Source organism: Manis pentadactyla, chromosome 16 (assembly GCF_030020395.1).
Source record: "Manis pentadactyla isolate mManPen7 chromosome 16, mManPen7.hap1, whole genome shotgun sequence".
Classification (NCBI taxonomy): domain Eukaryota; kingdom Metazoa; phylum Chordata; class Mammalia; order Pholidota; family Manidae; genus Manis; species Manis pentadactyla.
The window spans coordinates 57,642,274-57,658,068 of NC_080034.1; the positions used below are offsets into that span (position 1 = coordinate 57,642,274).

At 36.8% G+C, this 15,795-nt stretch overlaps 1 protein-coding gene across 1 annotated transcript in view; it reads right to left on the reverse strand.

Annotated features, from left to right (window-relative positions):
* Positions 1-203: 203 nt before the first annotated feature.
* The window catches only part of SMIM13 (small integral membrane protein 13), a 36,082-nt gene continuing 20,490 nt past the window's right edge, over positions 204-15,795 (reverse strand). Inside the window, exon 2 of the mRNA XM_036888687.2 lies at positions 204-4,195. Within this exon, the coding sequence (XP_036744582.1) occupies positions 4,008-4,195 (188 nt within the window). The 3' untranslated portion in view covers positions 204-4,007. The remainder of the gene's footprint in view (positions 4,196-15,795) is intronic.

Consider the following 15,795-nt stretch of genomic DNA (forward strand, 5'->3'; position numbering starts at 1 on the left):
TTTCAAATACCTTCATGTCCAAGGTACGCTTCAAGCTCACACTTTATCAATGAAACATATACGACTTTTGTTTTCATTTTAATTTATTCTGTGCCGTTTAAAGTGAAAGTCAAAACATCATACAAACCACAGCTTTAGATATAGTACTGACCAGTTTTAAAACAGAAACAGTGAATGATCATTCACACACGTCTCATGTCTACTTTGACATCTCGTTATATAAAGGTACTATTAATGCACACAATTCTAATTCCTTATAAACCTTTTGTCAAGTGGCCAGATCACAATGCATCATGGCCCAGCACAGAACCTTTCCTTTAAGAAACAGTATTTGGTGAATGGTTATTCAGAGAACTGACTTGGAGGGCAATGTTCAACACTGGTTATAAAACAGGCAATGCACGTACATTAACAAACAGAAAGTGTGACTTTTATTAAGATAAGATGTTACTCTTTATGCATTAAGCTAAAAGTTACAGGATACTTTAAAAGCAGACAATACAAGGTACTTTAATTCTAGACTCCAAAACAAAATACTGTTCCATTTAGCTGCTTGGGAGTCTATATATAACCTTTTGAGTATAGCTCATTAGCTTTTTAAAGCCAACTTCAAATATAAAAACACTTGAAGTTTACCAGTCAAAATCTCAAGTTACTTGGTTACAAGTTACAGTAAAACATACCTTTTAACAAAAAATTACTTTAAAAAATACTGCATCACTGACTTAAAACAATTTCAAAAATTGTTACTCTTAAAAATAAAAAAGCACTACTTTCAAATCTTTCAACACGTTTTGGCTCAAAATGCCATATTTTAAGAAACTATTACTTAATATATTCCCAGCTGTCAGCAAAATAACAGTTTGAAGTTGTTTTGAAACTAGTAACATCTGAAGATATGGGTCAGCACATGTGTGAACTGGCTATCCACAAAAAAAGTGTTTGTTTCACCATGAAAACAATACTACAAAATTCATTGGATCAATTTTATTTTTAGCTCAATGTAAATATTAAAAACCTCATTTAGCAGTGCCTCACAAATATTTAGTGTTTTTGGCATTTAAGTCAGAGCAATGCTACAAATACATTTGATACAGGCAACTTCCACAAACGTTTCAGAGGCAAACAAGATTTTGGAATGGTTGGATGGGAAGGAACAAGAACCTTCTAAGCTTTAAAATCAAGCAGAGGCTAGTCCATCTCCTACTGAAACTGAAAATGCACTTAGGATAAATCCTGGTAAGTTCAGCTGTAAAAGTACTAACACGAAAAAAAGAACAACAACACTATACCACACAAATAATTAAATTCTGTGCTAACAACTATTTCTCTTGCCTTTTGAAGTGGCCTCAGAAATAGGTACTATGGTAAGCGTACTGTGGGAAGAGGACTGCAGGGCAAAAAGGTTTTACACAAAGGAATTAGTTTACATACTTTTCATATTGGCATCCGTGACTTCTTTACTCTCTTAAAGAGTTAAAACACAGTAGAGTATGAGCTATTAAATATGCTTTTGGCTATATTGCCCAAGTTAAGCAGAACATTTCTTAAAATTCTATTTGAGACTTCTGTGAAGCATAAATATTAATAAATAATGCCAACATGTACACCTTTAGGTGGATTAATCTGTAGTCCTCTGTGGATGACCCTGCAGATTGTGTGGGGTTACATCAGCCAACATTAATACTTCACAAACGGAAGCTCTCTGGCTGCTTAAGGCTCTCAGCAGCTATTATTACTGAAATGCAAGATATTCACTATAAAGCAGAATTTATAACTCAATATTAGACTATGAGATCTTATTTAAATATCCTCCCAGTACCAAGAAGCTTGTTAGGAATGAATGTTTTTCCTAACTGATGATCACCTTAGTGTAATGTTTAGTTAGTATGAAGCACTAAAGTTAATGCTTGAAACTGTGTCACTGGTTTGGTGATCCCTACAGTCACATGAAAACAGAAAATTGCATCCAATAAGGAAATAAAGACAAAGATTAGGCCCTAGTCTCAGCTGCTGCAGGATCCTCCCCTAGCTAATATTAAAACTAAAGTTGTACTCTGTAAATTCCCTTCTAGTTTATCCAAAGGGCTACAAAAACAGCAGAAGCCTTCATCAGGTATACAACTTGGAGCACAGCAAGTGAACTATCGATAAACAAAGCTACCAGCATGAAGTTTGAGTACCAAACATAATTACACACCGTCCTAAAACAGGTGATATTCTGTGACTTGAGAAAAAAGTTTAAAAGCATAAACTTGGATTAATAAAATAAACTGGCTTTGCAATTCATTCTTGTAAAAAGCATATTAACACTAAACAGGAAGGTTCTTTAATCCATCTCCCTTCCCCAGTAAACACACAGTCCAAAGTTCAAGGAAGACAAACACAGGAAGCTGGCCAGAGTTACTTTACAGTGAAGCAGGCATTTCTCAGCTACTCTAGTTTTCCCTCAATGCCTAGAAATTCTGAGGTTTTGTCATGGAATGGTTTGTGAAGAAGTGTTTTCTTCACACACACACCTTGAGCATGAAGTCCTCCCCAAACAAAGGGAGTAACTTACCTGTTCTTCCTAAAGTAGAAGATAGCTCTTAGATTCCTAAGTTACTACTCTAAAATCTTGAATAGGTTGCCCCCAAAAATGTATCTCATAGAGGATAACTATTTTAACTATATTATAAGAGTAAGAATTAAGTTCTCCAATAAATAATTGCTCTTTTAGCAAGAAAAATAAATTTTCAAACTTTTTAAATCTAAGGTATCATCAGTTGTAGGATGCACCATATGTATCACTAAGAAAAAAAACAGGCAGTTAATCTATGACACGATGCCTTCATATCATGACGAATGTTTATTTTATACTTATGGAAACAGAGCTTTTAGAGTTAGATTTTTATCACATCAAGCTTGTGCAAATGTAAAGAAAGTGTACTGGTTAAGTTATAACTATAACTTCATATTCTGAGTTCAACTCTTCTGAATCAGTTCTCAAATCACAGTCATAGATGTCTTCACAACAGCCACCCTGGTGTCATCAAGAGCACTGGCGAGGCAGCATTTGTTGAAAGGGTGCTCCACCACTGTCTTCTGTTGAATGTTGGCAGGAACCTTTGGACAGAACAACGTCTGTTGCCTTAGTGATAGTCCTGCCTGATGCATGAATCTATCACACCAAGCTCTCACTGCTTTGAATTTTGTTGCATCTATTCCAAGGTTTTTGGCCATTTCTCCTGCCTTCCACTGCATAGTTGGCGTGTGATAGGCAATCCTTTTGTGCATGTCTCACAGACGAAACGTAGTACAGCTTTGCCAGTTCTGGTATCTTCCTTTCTTGGTCCTGTAAAGCACTTTGGGTTACTTTACAAGAAAATATAGAATTGCAATCATCCCTCCAGTGATGGGTATTTGCTTCACTAATATCAATGTACACCTGCTGTTCTGTTTCCATGCTTTTCTGCATTACACAATAACTTCTCGTTTCAATGCTGAATCATAGTGCAATCTTTTTGAAGACATTTTAAATGTCAATTAAACCTGACACATTTGATACCAACAACATGGTGATGATGCAATGACAAGCTGTAATTTCACACTTACTAGGCTAGGATAATTACATTAGGACTCTGCCCTGGTTGACAGCAATCATGACATACACCCCAATTTCAAACAAAGTAAAATGCACATTATAGAACAAAATATGGTTTTTTCAAGCCTGTAATGTTTACCAGATTCACATCAGTGCAAGAAAATAAATCCAAGAGCCAAAGAATAAGTATCTGAGTAGAAAGCTAGTGAAGCAAAAGATTATCTTTAAGATGAAATTTGCAGTGGTCCAATTTGGTTTTAATTCCCTTTATTTTCATATGGCTTACATGTAAACCTTTTTTGTAAATTAGACTTAAAATCTAAGTATAAATGTTCGATCTTTCAGCGAACTGCAAAGCCAAGTCCCTGCAGACAGAGGCTCCCACTGCCCTTCATCCTTCACTGAGACAGGACCCTGGTTGGGGTCAGCGGCCTTCATCAGCAGGCGCCCTCCTCTGCCGAGCAGGTCTGATCCTGTGCGGAGGCCACGGAGCATCTTCTTCTGTTTCAGACCCTGAAGGCTCAGGATCTCCCTCCTGAGAGCCTGTGTCTCCCACTAGTTCCCGCAGAAACTTGAACTTTGATAAAAAAAGATGCCATACGAAATACCAACCTAAAAAACAGAAAAAACATTAAGAAAATTTATCCCACACGATTATCAATTGAGAACATTCTAATTAATTGTGTATGTATGGGGGGATATAATACAAAACAGTATGTTTAAGTAATTATATATGTGATTATAAGTATATATGTAAAACAAACATGTATTAAGCATTTACTATGGACAAGGCATAAGGATAAACTCTGAGTACAAAAGACATTAATTAAATGTCAGGAATCAAACTGTACTTCACTGAAAACTTCTATGTCAGGTCTAAGAAATTCATAAGTTTCTAGAAATAATAAATTTTCACCAAAAATTAATAGCATTTCTTCAATTATGTGATAAAAAAATATAGCCAGAGCACCAGTAGTATCTTAAGGTCAAGATTTTTAAAAATACAGTGTTTTCCCTAGAAGAAATGGAAAACTTCCAAGAAAAATACAACCTTCCAAGACTGAACAAGGAAGAAACAGAAAATCTAAACAGACCAATTACCAGCAACAAAATTGAAGCAGTAATCAAAACACTACCCAAGAGCAAAACCCCTGGGCCAGATGGATTTACCGTGGAATTATATCATTATATCAGACTTACAGAGAAGACATAATACCCATTCTCCTCAAAGTTTTCCAAAAAACAGAAGAGATGGGAATACTTCCAAACTCATTCTATGAAGCCAGCATCACTCTAATACCAAAACCAGGCAAAGACCCCACTAAAAAAGAAAATTACAGACCAATACCTCTGATGAACATAGATGCAAAAATACTCAACAAAATATTAGCAAACCGAATTCAAAAATATATCAGAAGGATCATACACCATGATCAAATGGGATTCATCTCAGGGACACAAGGATGGTACAATATTCGAAAATCCATCAACATCATTCACCACATTAACAAAAAGAAGGACAAAAACCACATGAGCATCTCCATAGACGCTGAAAAAGCATTCAACAAAATTCAACATTCATTCATGATAAAAACTCTCAACAAAATGGGTATAGAGGGCAAGTACCTCAACAAAATAAATTTGCCATATATGACAAATCCACAGCCAACATCATATTGAAGAGCGAGAAGCTGAAAGCTTTTCCCCTAAGGTCAGGAACAAGACAGGGATGCCCACTCTCCCCACTGTTATTCAACATAGTACTGGAGGTCCTGGCCACGGCAATTAGACAAAACAAAGAAATACAAAGCATCCAGATTGGTGAAGAAGTCAAACTCTCACTATTTGCAGATGACATGATATTGCACATAAAGAACCCTAAAGAGTCCACTCCAAAACTACTAGAACTAGTATATGAATTCAGCAAAGTTGAAGGATACAAAATTAATACACAGAAATCTGTTGCTTTCCTATACTCTAACGATGAACTAGCAGAAAGAGAAATCAGGAAAACAATTCCATTCACAATTGCATCAAAAAGAATAAAATACCTAGGAATAAACCTAACCAAGGAAGTGAAAGACCTATACCCTGAAAACTACAAGACACTCTTAAGAGAAATTAAAGAGGACACTAACAAATGGAAACTCATCCCATGCTCCTGGCTAGGAAGAATTAATATTGTCAAAATGGCCATCCTACGCAAAGCAATACAGATTCAATGCAATCCCTATCAAATCACCAGCAGCATTCTTCAACGAACTGGAGCAAATAGTTCAAAAATTCATATGGAACCACCAAAGACCCCGAATAGCCAAAGCAACCCTGAGAAGGAAGAATAAAGTGGTGAGGGGAGGGAGGATCTCGCTTCCCAACTTCAAGCTCTACTACAAAGCCACAGTAATCAAGAAAATTTGGTACTGGCACAAAAACAGACCCACAGACCAGAGGAACAGGACAGAGAGTCCAGATATTAACCCAAGCATATATGGTCAATTAATATATGATAAAGGAGCCATGGACATACAATGGGGAAATGACAGCCTCTTCAACAGCTGGTGTTAGCAAACTGGACAGCTACATGGAAGAGGATGAAACTGGATTATTGTCTAACCCCATACACAAAAGTAAATTTGTAATGGATCAAAGACCTGAATGTAAGTTATGAAACCATAAAACTCTTAGAAAAAAACATAGGCAAAAATCTCTTGGACATAAACACGTGAGCAACCTCTTCATGAACATATCTTCCTGGGCAAGGGAAACAAAAGCAAAAATGAACAAGTGGGACTATATCAAGCTGAAAAGCTTCTGTACAGCAAAGGACACCACCAATAGAACAAAAAGGCATCCTACAGTATGGGAGAATATATTCGTAAATGGCAGGTCCGATAAAGGGTTGACATCCAAAATATACAAAGAGCTCATGCACTTCAACAAACAAAAAGCAAATAATCCAATTAAAAAATGGGCAGAGAAGCTGAACAGACAGTTCTCCAAAGAAGAAATTCAGATGGCCAACAGACACATGCAAAGATGCTCCACATCGCTAGTCATCAGAGAAATGCAAATTAAAACCACATGAGATATCACCTCACACCAGTAAGGATCACCACCATCCAAAAGACAAACAGCAAATGTTGGCAAGGTTGTGGAGAAAGGGGAACCCTCCTACACTGCTGGTGGGAATGTAAATTAGTTCAACCATTGTGGAAAGCAGTATGGAGGTTCCACAAAAAGCTCAAAATAGAAATACCATTTGACCTAGTAATTCCACACCTAGAAATTTACCCTAAGAGTGCAGCAGCCCAGTTTGAAAAAGACAGATGCACCCCTATGTTTATTGCAGCACTATTTACAATAGCCAAGACATGGAAGCAACGTAAGTGTCCGTCAGTAGATGAATGAATAAAGAAGATGTGGTACATATACACATAAGAAGAAAACAAATCCTACCATTTGCAACAACATGGATGGAGCTAGAGGGTATTATGCTCAGTGAAATAAACCAGGCAGAAAAAGACAAGTATCAAATGATTTCATTCATCTGTGGAGTATAAGAACAAAGAAAAAACTGAAGGAAGAAAACAGCAGCAGACTTACAGAACCCAAGAATGGATTAACAGTTACCAAAGGGAAAGGGACTGGGGAGGATGGGTGGGAAGGGAAGGATAAGGGGGGAAAAAAAAAGAAAGGGGGCATTATGATTAGCATGTATAATGTGCAGGAGGGGGGCACAGGGAGGGCCGTGCAACACAGAAAAGACAAGTAGTGATTCTACAGCATCTTAATACACTGATGGACAGTGACTGTAATGGGGTTTGTTAGGGGGGCTTGGTGATGGGGGGAGTCTAGTAAACATAATGTTGCTCATGTAATTGTAGATTAATGATAACAAAAAAAAGAAAAAAAAATAGTGTTTTCCTGTCGAAGTTACTATAAAATCTGAGTAACTCTCCTTAAAAATAAAAAAATTACTGACCAAGTTTTGTTTTTGCAAGGAGCCCAACATTTGCTAAATTTTAGATGCCCACTCATGAGGAACAATCAAAAAAGGAGCTCACAGGATAAGCCCTCTGAACCCATGTCAAGAGCATAAAATAAAATTAACCATTGAAACTAAGTTCTCCACGCTTGCAAGTTTCCTTCATGCCTTCTACTTATAAACTCTAGTTCCATAGACAATGGACTATATATAGTACATTATGATGACTACCATTTCATGAAAACAAAATCCAACATTTTTCTACCCCAGCGTTATACCAGGCCAGGATGAATGACCATTTAAAGAAGTTTCTAGGTTTACTTGTTTCTTTCTTCCAATCTCTGGTGGGGGTGGAAATGGTGGAAATTCCTTCATACTGAAAGACTAACTTCAGAGATTTAACCCATTTCTCAAATTTTTGCTTTCCTTTAAGCTTGAGTGCTGAGTGCTAACTGAAGCACAGCACAAATACATTTTGGTCAACTGTGTGTTGAGTAACGCTTCTTAACTTTGTGAAATAGTATCTTAATGATATTCCAAATTAGCATACTTTCTCTTCACCCAAAATTCTTTGTAAAAACGGGCACAGCCAATAAGAATAAGTGGAAAGAACACTGGAGAAGATGTCAGGAGTCCCAGTTCTGACAGGAGAGTCACAAAGCAAATGTGAAGAATAAATGAGAAGATGTCTAAAGGCGCTGAGGTCGCCTTCTGTAAAATGCCCAGTTGACATGAACTGGGTAGTTCCTGGGCAGTGGGATCCAAAGTGATGTCTATTTTATCTTTTTTTAAATTGAAATACAATTCACATAAAATTCATCCTTTGGAAGAGTACAATTCAGTTGCTTTCAGTATATTTGCAAGGTTGCCTTTTCATTATCCCCAAAAGAAAACCCACACCCATCAGTAGTCACTCCCCATTAACTCCTTCTCCCAGCCCTGTCGACCACAATCTACTTTTATGCCTCTGGATTTGTCCATTCTGAATATTCATATAAATGAAATAATATATAGTCTTCAGTGTCTGGCTTCTTTCACTTAGCATATAGTTTCAAGGTTCATAATCTATGTCATTGCATGTATCACTTCATTTTTATTGTTGAATAATATTCTTTCATATGGATATACCACATTTTGTTTAGCCATTTACCAATTAATGGACATTTGGGTAGTTCTGCTTTGGGGCTATTGTAGAAAACAAAGTCTTTTTGGTTGCAGCAACCATTTGTGTGCAAGTTTTTGCCTGAACAGGTTTTCATTTCTCTTGGGTATATACCTAGGAGTAGAAGTGCTGAGTCACATAGTAACTTTGTTTAACCACTTGTCAAATTGCTAAACTGTTTTCCAAAGCAGCTGTGCGGTGTTACATTCCCACCAGCAGTGTATGAGGGTCCAATTTCTCTACATCCTCACCAAGACTTTATTATCCACCTTTTTTATTACAGTCACTCTAGCAGGTATGGGGTGGCATAACGTTATGGCTTTAATTTGCATTTCCCTAATGACTAAAGATACTGAACATTGTTTCATGTATATTTCATCATTTTTATATCTTCTTAGGAGAAATGTCTATTCAATTACTTTGCTCACTTCTTAATCAGATTGTCCTTTCATCATTGAGTTTGAAGAGTTCTTTTTATGTTCCTGATACTAAACTCTCATCAGATACACGATGTTCAAGTATTTTCTCCCACTGTGTGGGCTCTCTTTTCACTGTCTTGATAATGTTCTTTGGTGAAATCCAATTTCTGTTTTTCTCTGTTTGCTTGGGAACCACTGACCAGCCCAAGGTCCTGAAGATTTATATCGATATATTCTCCTAAGAGTATAGTTTTAAGTGATCCATTTTAATTAATTTTGGAGTGAGAGAGAGGTTCTGGTGCATGTGGATATCAAGTTATTCAGAGCCACTGGCTGAAAAGATTGTTCGTTCCCCCACTAAATTGTCTTGAAATCTTTGTCAAAAATCAAATGACTATAAATGCTACAGTCCATTTCTGGACTCTCAATTACATTCCATTGATTGTATGTCTATCCTTATGCCAGTACCACACCATCTTGATTACAGCAGCTTTGTATTAAGTTTTGAAATTGAGAGTATAAGCCTATCACATTGGTTCTTTTCAAGATGGTTTTGGCTATTCTGAGTCCCTTGCATTTCAGCATGAATTTTAGAATTACCTGGTCAATTCCTGTAAAAAAGGCAGTGAGAATTTTGATAGGGATTGCACTGAATCTGTAGATCAATGTGCGGACCTACACTTTTTTTGTAAATATTTCCCTATACTTACCAAATTTTTCTACAATGGACACATGATTTTGATAATCAGGAAAATCAGGAGAAAAACAAGTCAGAAACTGGTAAGTAAATCAAGAATGTTCTATAGACTTACATGTTAAGTCTTATATGTAGGCTTATACCTCAACTGGTCTAAATCTATAAGGTAGTTGATTTCAATAGATAGTAAGGAAAATCCCTTTTAGGTTAGTTTTGACTGTAAGTCTTAACATCATAAAGACCAAAGATTCCAACAGTGGTTCTAACTTATAAGATGACCATAAACAAAAGTAAGGCAAGTCACCTGACATCTTTTGACTGAAAACAGACTATGGTGAATGACTCACCATTGGCATTAATGCCATAAAACTCCATGGTGCTTCTGCACTAGAGGCCATAGTGCAATGAGAGAACTCCTGAGTTTGGAGCACCAAGTTCAGACCACTACTTCCACACTTACCATTCTCGTCCCCGGCCACACCAGCTAAATCCTGGATTCCATACCTCTTCCTTTTTTACCCCCAAATATGGAGATATGCAAGCTTGAAAAATATACTAATTTTTCTCTGTTCAGCCTGGGTTTGTAAAGAGTGCAAGGGTTGGTGGTGCAGGAGGAGGAGCATGTGGGCAGTGCTTCCCACAAAAATCGTGAGGCAGAGATTCCCCTGATACAGAATCAGAGTTCATCTGCTGGGCAGCCAAAAAGAATAAATATCCACTGCGTTTGTTTTTTCACAATGACACTGTAACAACAGGGTGGGAATGCAGAGATAAATTGTATTGTTGATACAAACTGCAGTGGTATTCACTAAATTGAGAAGTTCAAGTTGTTCTCCAAGTAAAATGACTACATTCTTAACACAGTTATAATTTTGGGGTGAGAAATGGTAGGAGGACTGCAGGTGGAAGGATGTGTACCTAGGATCTCATGCTTCTGTAACAGATCAATGAGTGTTAAGAGTCTGAACAAAGGATGAAATGAAAATCCCAAGCAGTCTGAATGGAAAAACAACTACACAGAGTGTAACTTATCTTGGAAAAAGAACCGTTATTAAAACCCCAATAGGTATACATACCAGGAAAAGCATGACTTAGCCAAAAAAGAAACTAAGAGAGGTACTACAGAGACAGATAGAATGGCTAGTAAGATACTAACTGGATATGTTAGTTAGACATGGAAATAACAGCTAATTTTGGGGGGGGAGGGGGGGGACACAGAAACACAAGTATTATGAAGAATGCTCAGCACATATCATTTAATGGCTAAACTGTTATTCAATTTAACTAAACTGTCTCTTCACATACTTCTGGTATGTTACACTCCCTGTAAATGCCTATTCATTTCCAGTATTTTATTTGTACCAATCTTGTGATAAATACATATAAATACAAATTAGAAAGTCATATACGGTTGACCCTTGAACAAAATGCATTTGAACTGCATGGATCCACTTAAATGCAATTTTTTTTCAATAAATACTATACAGTACTGTAAATGTTTTTTCTTATGGTTTTCCTAATAACATTTTCTTTTCTCCAGCTTACTTTATGGTAAGAATAGAGTATACAATACATACAGCATACAAAATGTGTTAGCTGATTGTTGTATTACCAGTAAGGTTTCCAGTCAATAGTAGGCTATTGTTCATTAAGATTTTGGAGAGTCTAAAGTTATATGCAGATTTTTGACTTCACAAGGGGTTGGAACCCCAACCCCCACATTGTTCAAGGGTGAACTGTACATAGTTCATCTGTTATTTTAATAAAGCAGCTTTTAGTTCAAATAACAGGAACCCTGACTTAGCTTAACCAGAAAGGGAGAATTTGTTATAAGCTTACAAGAGTGTCTCACAGGGTCTCACACATGAGAGGAAGCACCCTTACAAGAGATTAGAACCACGAGAAAGCTCCTGTGAACTAAGGCCATTCTCTCAGCATTATGTTTCTTTCTACATGCTTGCTTTGCTTTCTTCTAGGCCTCTCATGCATGTATCTGCTTCTTCCCAGCTTTATATGATTTAACAGTTCATATCCTCAAAAATACAGCCTAGAATCTCTGTCCCCACTTGAGTTAAGTGTCAACCACAGGACCAGTGTACATTACCTGGGTCAGATATTGTGAACATGGCTGTAGGGACTACCCCTGACAGTTGGGGGTTGAGGGGATGATCTTTTTCCTATTTTTTAAAATTAAGTTAGCATTGATATACAGTCTTATGAAGGTTTCACACAAACAACATTATGGTTTCAAGATTCATCCATATTATCAAGTCCCCACCCCATTGCAGTCACTGTCCATCAGGGTAGTAAGATGCTATAGAGTCATTACTTGTCTTCTCCAAGCAGTACTGCCTTTCCTGTGACCTACCTATTTTGTGACTGCCAATTATACTGGCCCTTAATCCACTTCTCCTTCCCTCCCCTCCCACTTTGGTAACCACTAGCTCTTCTTCTGAGTCTGTGAGTCTACTGCTATTTTGTTACTTCAATTTTGCTTTGTTGTTACACTACACAAAGGAGAAAAATCATTTGGTACTTAACTTTCTCTGCCTGGCTTATTTCACTGAACATAATACCCTCTAGGTCCATCCATGTGGTTGCAAATAGTAGGATTTCTTTTTTCCTTTGGCTGAATAATACTCCACTGTGTATATATACCACATCTTCTTTATCCATTCATCTATTGATGGACACTTAGGTAGCTTCCATATCTTGGCTATTGTAAATAGTGCTGCAATAAACATACAGGTGCATATGTCTTTTTGAATCTGGGATCTTGTTTTTTTTGGGTAAATTCCTAGAAGTGGAATCCTGGGTCAAATAGTATTTCTATTTTTAGTTTTTTTAAGAAACCTCCATATTGCTTTCCACAATGGTTGAACTAATTTACATTCCCACCAACAGTATAGAAGGGTTCCCCTTTCTCTGCATCCTCACCAGAATATGTTGTTTCTTGTCTTTTGGGTGTTGGCCATCCTAACTGGTGTGAGTTGATACCTCACTGTGGCTTTAATTAGCATTTCCCTGACAATAGAGATGTGGGGCATCTTTTCATATCCCAGTTGGCCATTCGAATTTTTTCTCTGGAGAAATGTCTGTTGATCCTGTTCCCATTTTTTTAATCAGGTTATTTGTTTGTTGGGTGTAAAGCCATATGAGTCCTTCACATATTTTGGATGTTAAATTGGATAAACCATATATGAATATATTCTCCCATACTGTAGGATGTCTTTTTGTTCTGTGTCCTTTGCTGTACAGAAGCTTTTTAGTTTGTTGTACTCCCATTTGTTTATTTTTGTTTTTGTTTCCCTTGCCTGAGGAGATGTGTTCAGGAAAAAGTTGCTCATGTTTATATTCAAGAGATTTTTGCCTCTGTTTTCTTCTAAGAGTTTTATAGTTTCATCTTACATTCAGGTCTTTGATCCATTTAGAGTTTACTTTCATGCATTGAGTTAGACAATAATCCAGTTTCATTTTCTGACATGTAGCTGTCCAGTTTCACCAACACCAGTTGTTGAAGAGGCTGTCTTTTCCCCATTGTATATCCATGGCTTCTTTATCATATATTAACTGACCATGTATGTGTGGGTTTATATCTGGGCTCTCTATTCTGTTCCATTAGTCTATGGGTCTGTTCATGTGCCAGTACCAAATTGTTTTGATTACTGTGGCTTTGTAGTACAGCTTGAAGCTGAGGAATGTAATACCCTCCTCTTTTGTTCTTCTTTCTCAGGATTGCTTTGGCTATTCGGGGTCTTTTGTGGTTCCATATGAATTTCAGAACTAGTTCACTGAAGAATTGGTATTTTGATGGTGATTGCACTGAATCCACAGATTGCTTCAGGAAGGGTGGCCATTTCGACAATATTAGTTCTTCCTATCCATGAGCATGGGATAGGTTTCCACTTATTGGTGTCTTCTTTAATTTCTCTCATGAGTGTCTTGTAGTTTTCAGGGTATAGGTCTTTCACTTCCTTGGTTAGGTTTATTCCTAGGTATTTTATTCTTTTTGATGCAATTGTAAATGGAATTGTTTTCCTGATTTCTCTTTCTGCTAATCCATTGTTAGCATATAGGAATGCAACAGATTCTGTGTATCAATTTTGTATCCTGCCACCTTGCTGTATTCAGTAATTAGTTCTAATATTTTTGGGTAGAGTCTTTGCGTTTTCTAAGTATAATATCATATCACCTGCAAACAGTGACAGTTTAACTTCTTCTTTACCAATTTGGATGCCTTTTATTTCTTTGGGCTGCCTGACTTTCATGGTTAGGACCTCCAGTACTATGTTGAATAAAAGTGGAGAAAGTGGGCATCCTTGTCTTTTTCCCAATCTTAGAAAAATGGCTGTGGGTTTGTAGTATATCTTTATTATATTGAGGTATATAACCTCTGTGCCCATTTTGTTGAGAGTTTTTATCATGAATAGATGTTGAATTTTGTCAAACACTTTTTCAGCATTTATTGAGATGATGTCATTTTTGTCCTTTTTGTTGATGTGGTACATGATGTTATAGATTTTCAAGTATTGTATCGTCCTTGCATCCCTGGAATAATTCCCACTTGGTCATGATGGATACATTTTGATGTATTTTTTAATCGTTTGCTAATATTTTGTTGAGTATTTTTGCATCTATGTTCATCAGGGATATTGGTCTGTAATTTTCTTTTTTTGTGGTGTCTTTTTGGTTTTGGTATTAAAGTCATGCCAGCCTCACAGAATGAGTTTGGAAGAATTCCCTCCTCTTCTACTTTTTGGAAAACCTTTAAGGAGGACGGGTATTAGGTCTTCTTTAAATGTTTGATAAAATTCCACTGTGAAGTCATCTAGTCCAGGACTTTTGTTCTTAGGTAGTTTTTTTTTTCATTACCAATTCAACTTTTACAATTTTTTCTTAAGGTATCATTGATATACTATCTTATAAAGGTTTCACATGAGCAACATGGTGGTTATTACATTCACCCTTATCATCAAGTCCCCTCCCCCACATCCCACTGCAGTCACTGTCCATCAGCACAGTAAGATGCTATACAGTCACTAGTTGTCTCCTCTGTGCTATACTACCTTCCCCATGACCCCCCTACATTATGTGTGCTAATCATAATGCCCCTTAAACCCCTTCTCCCACCCTGCCCACCCCCTTCCCTTTGGTAACTGCTAGTCCCTTCTTGGGTCTGTGTGATTACTGATTCAATTTCATTGCTGGTAATTGGTCTGTTCAGATTTTCTGTTTCTTCCTGGGTCAGTCTTGGAAGGTTTTATTGTTCTAGAAAGTTGTCCATTTCTTCTACATTATCCAATTTGTTGGCATGTAACTTTTCATAGTATTCTCTAATAATTCTTTGTATTTCTGTGGTGTCTATAGTGATTCTTCCTTCCTCATTTCTAATTCTGTCTATGTGTGTACACTAGCATTTTATTATTTATAAGTCTCTCTAGGGTTTTATCTATTTTTGTTAATTTTCTCAAAGAACCAGCTCCTGCTTTCATTGATTCTATTGTTTTATTCTTCTCAACTTTATTTATTTATGCCCTGATCTCTATTATGTTCCTCCTTCTAATGACTTTGAGCCTCATTTGTTCTTTTTCTAGTTTCATTAGTTCTGACTTTAGACTCTTCATTTGGGATTCTTCTTCTTTTTCAAGATAAGCCTGTATTGTTACATACTTTCCTCTTAGAACTGCCTTTGCTGTATCCTACAAGTTTTGGGCTGTTGAGTTGTTTTCATGTCTCCATATATTGTTTGATCTGTGTTTGAATTTGGTCATCGATCCAATGATTATTTAGAAGTATGTTGTTAAGCCTCCATGTGTTTGTGGGCTTTTTTGGATTCTTTGCATAATTTATTTCTCGGTTCATACATTTGTGGTCTGTGAAGCTGGCTGGGATAATTTCAATCCTTTTTAATTTACTGAGACTCTTTTTGTGGCCTAGTATGTGATCTAT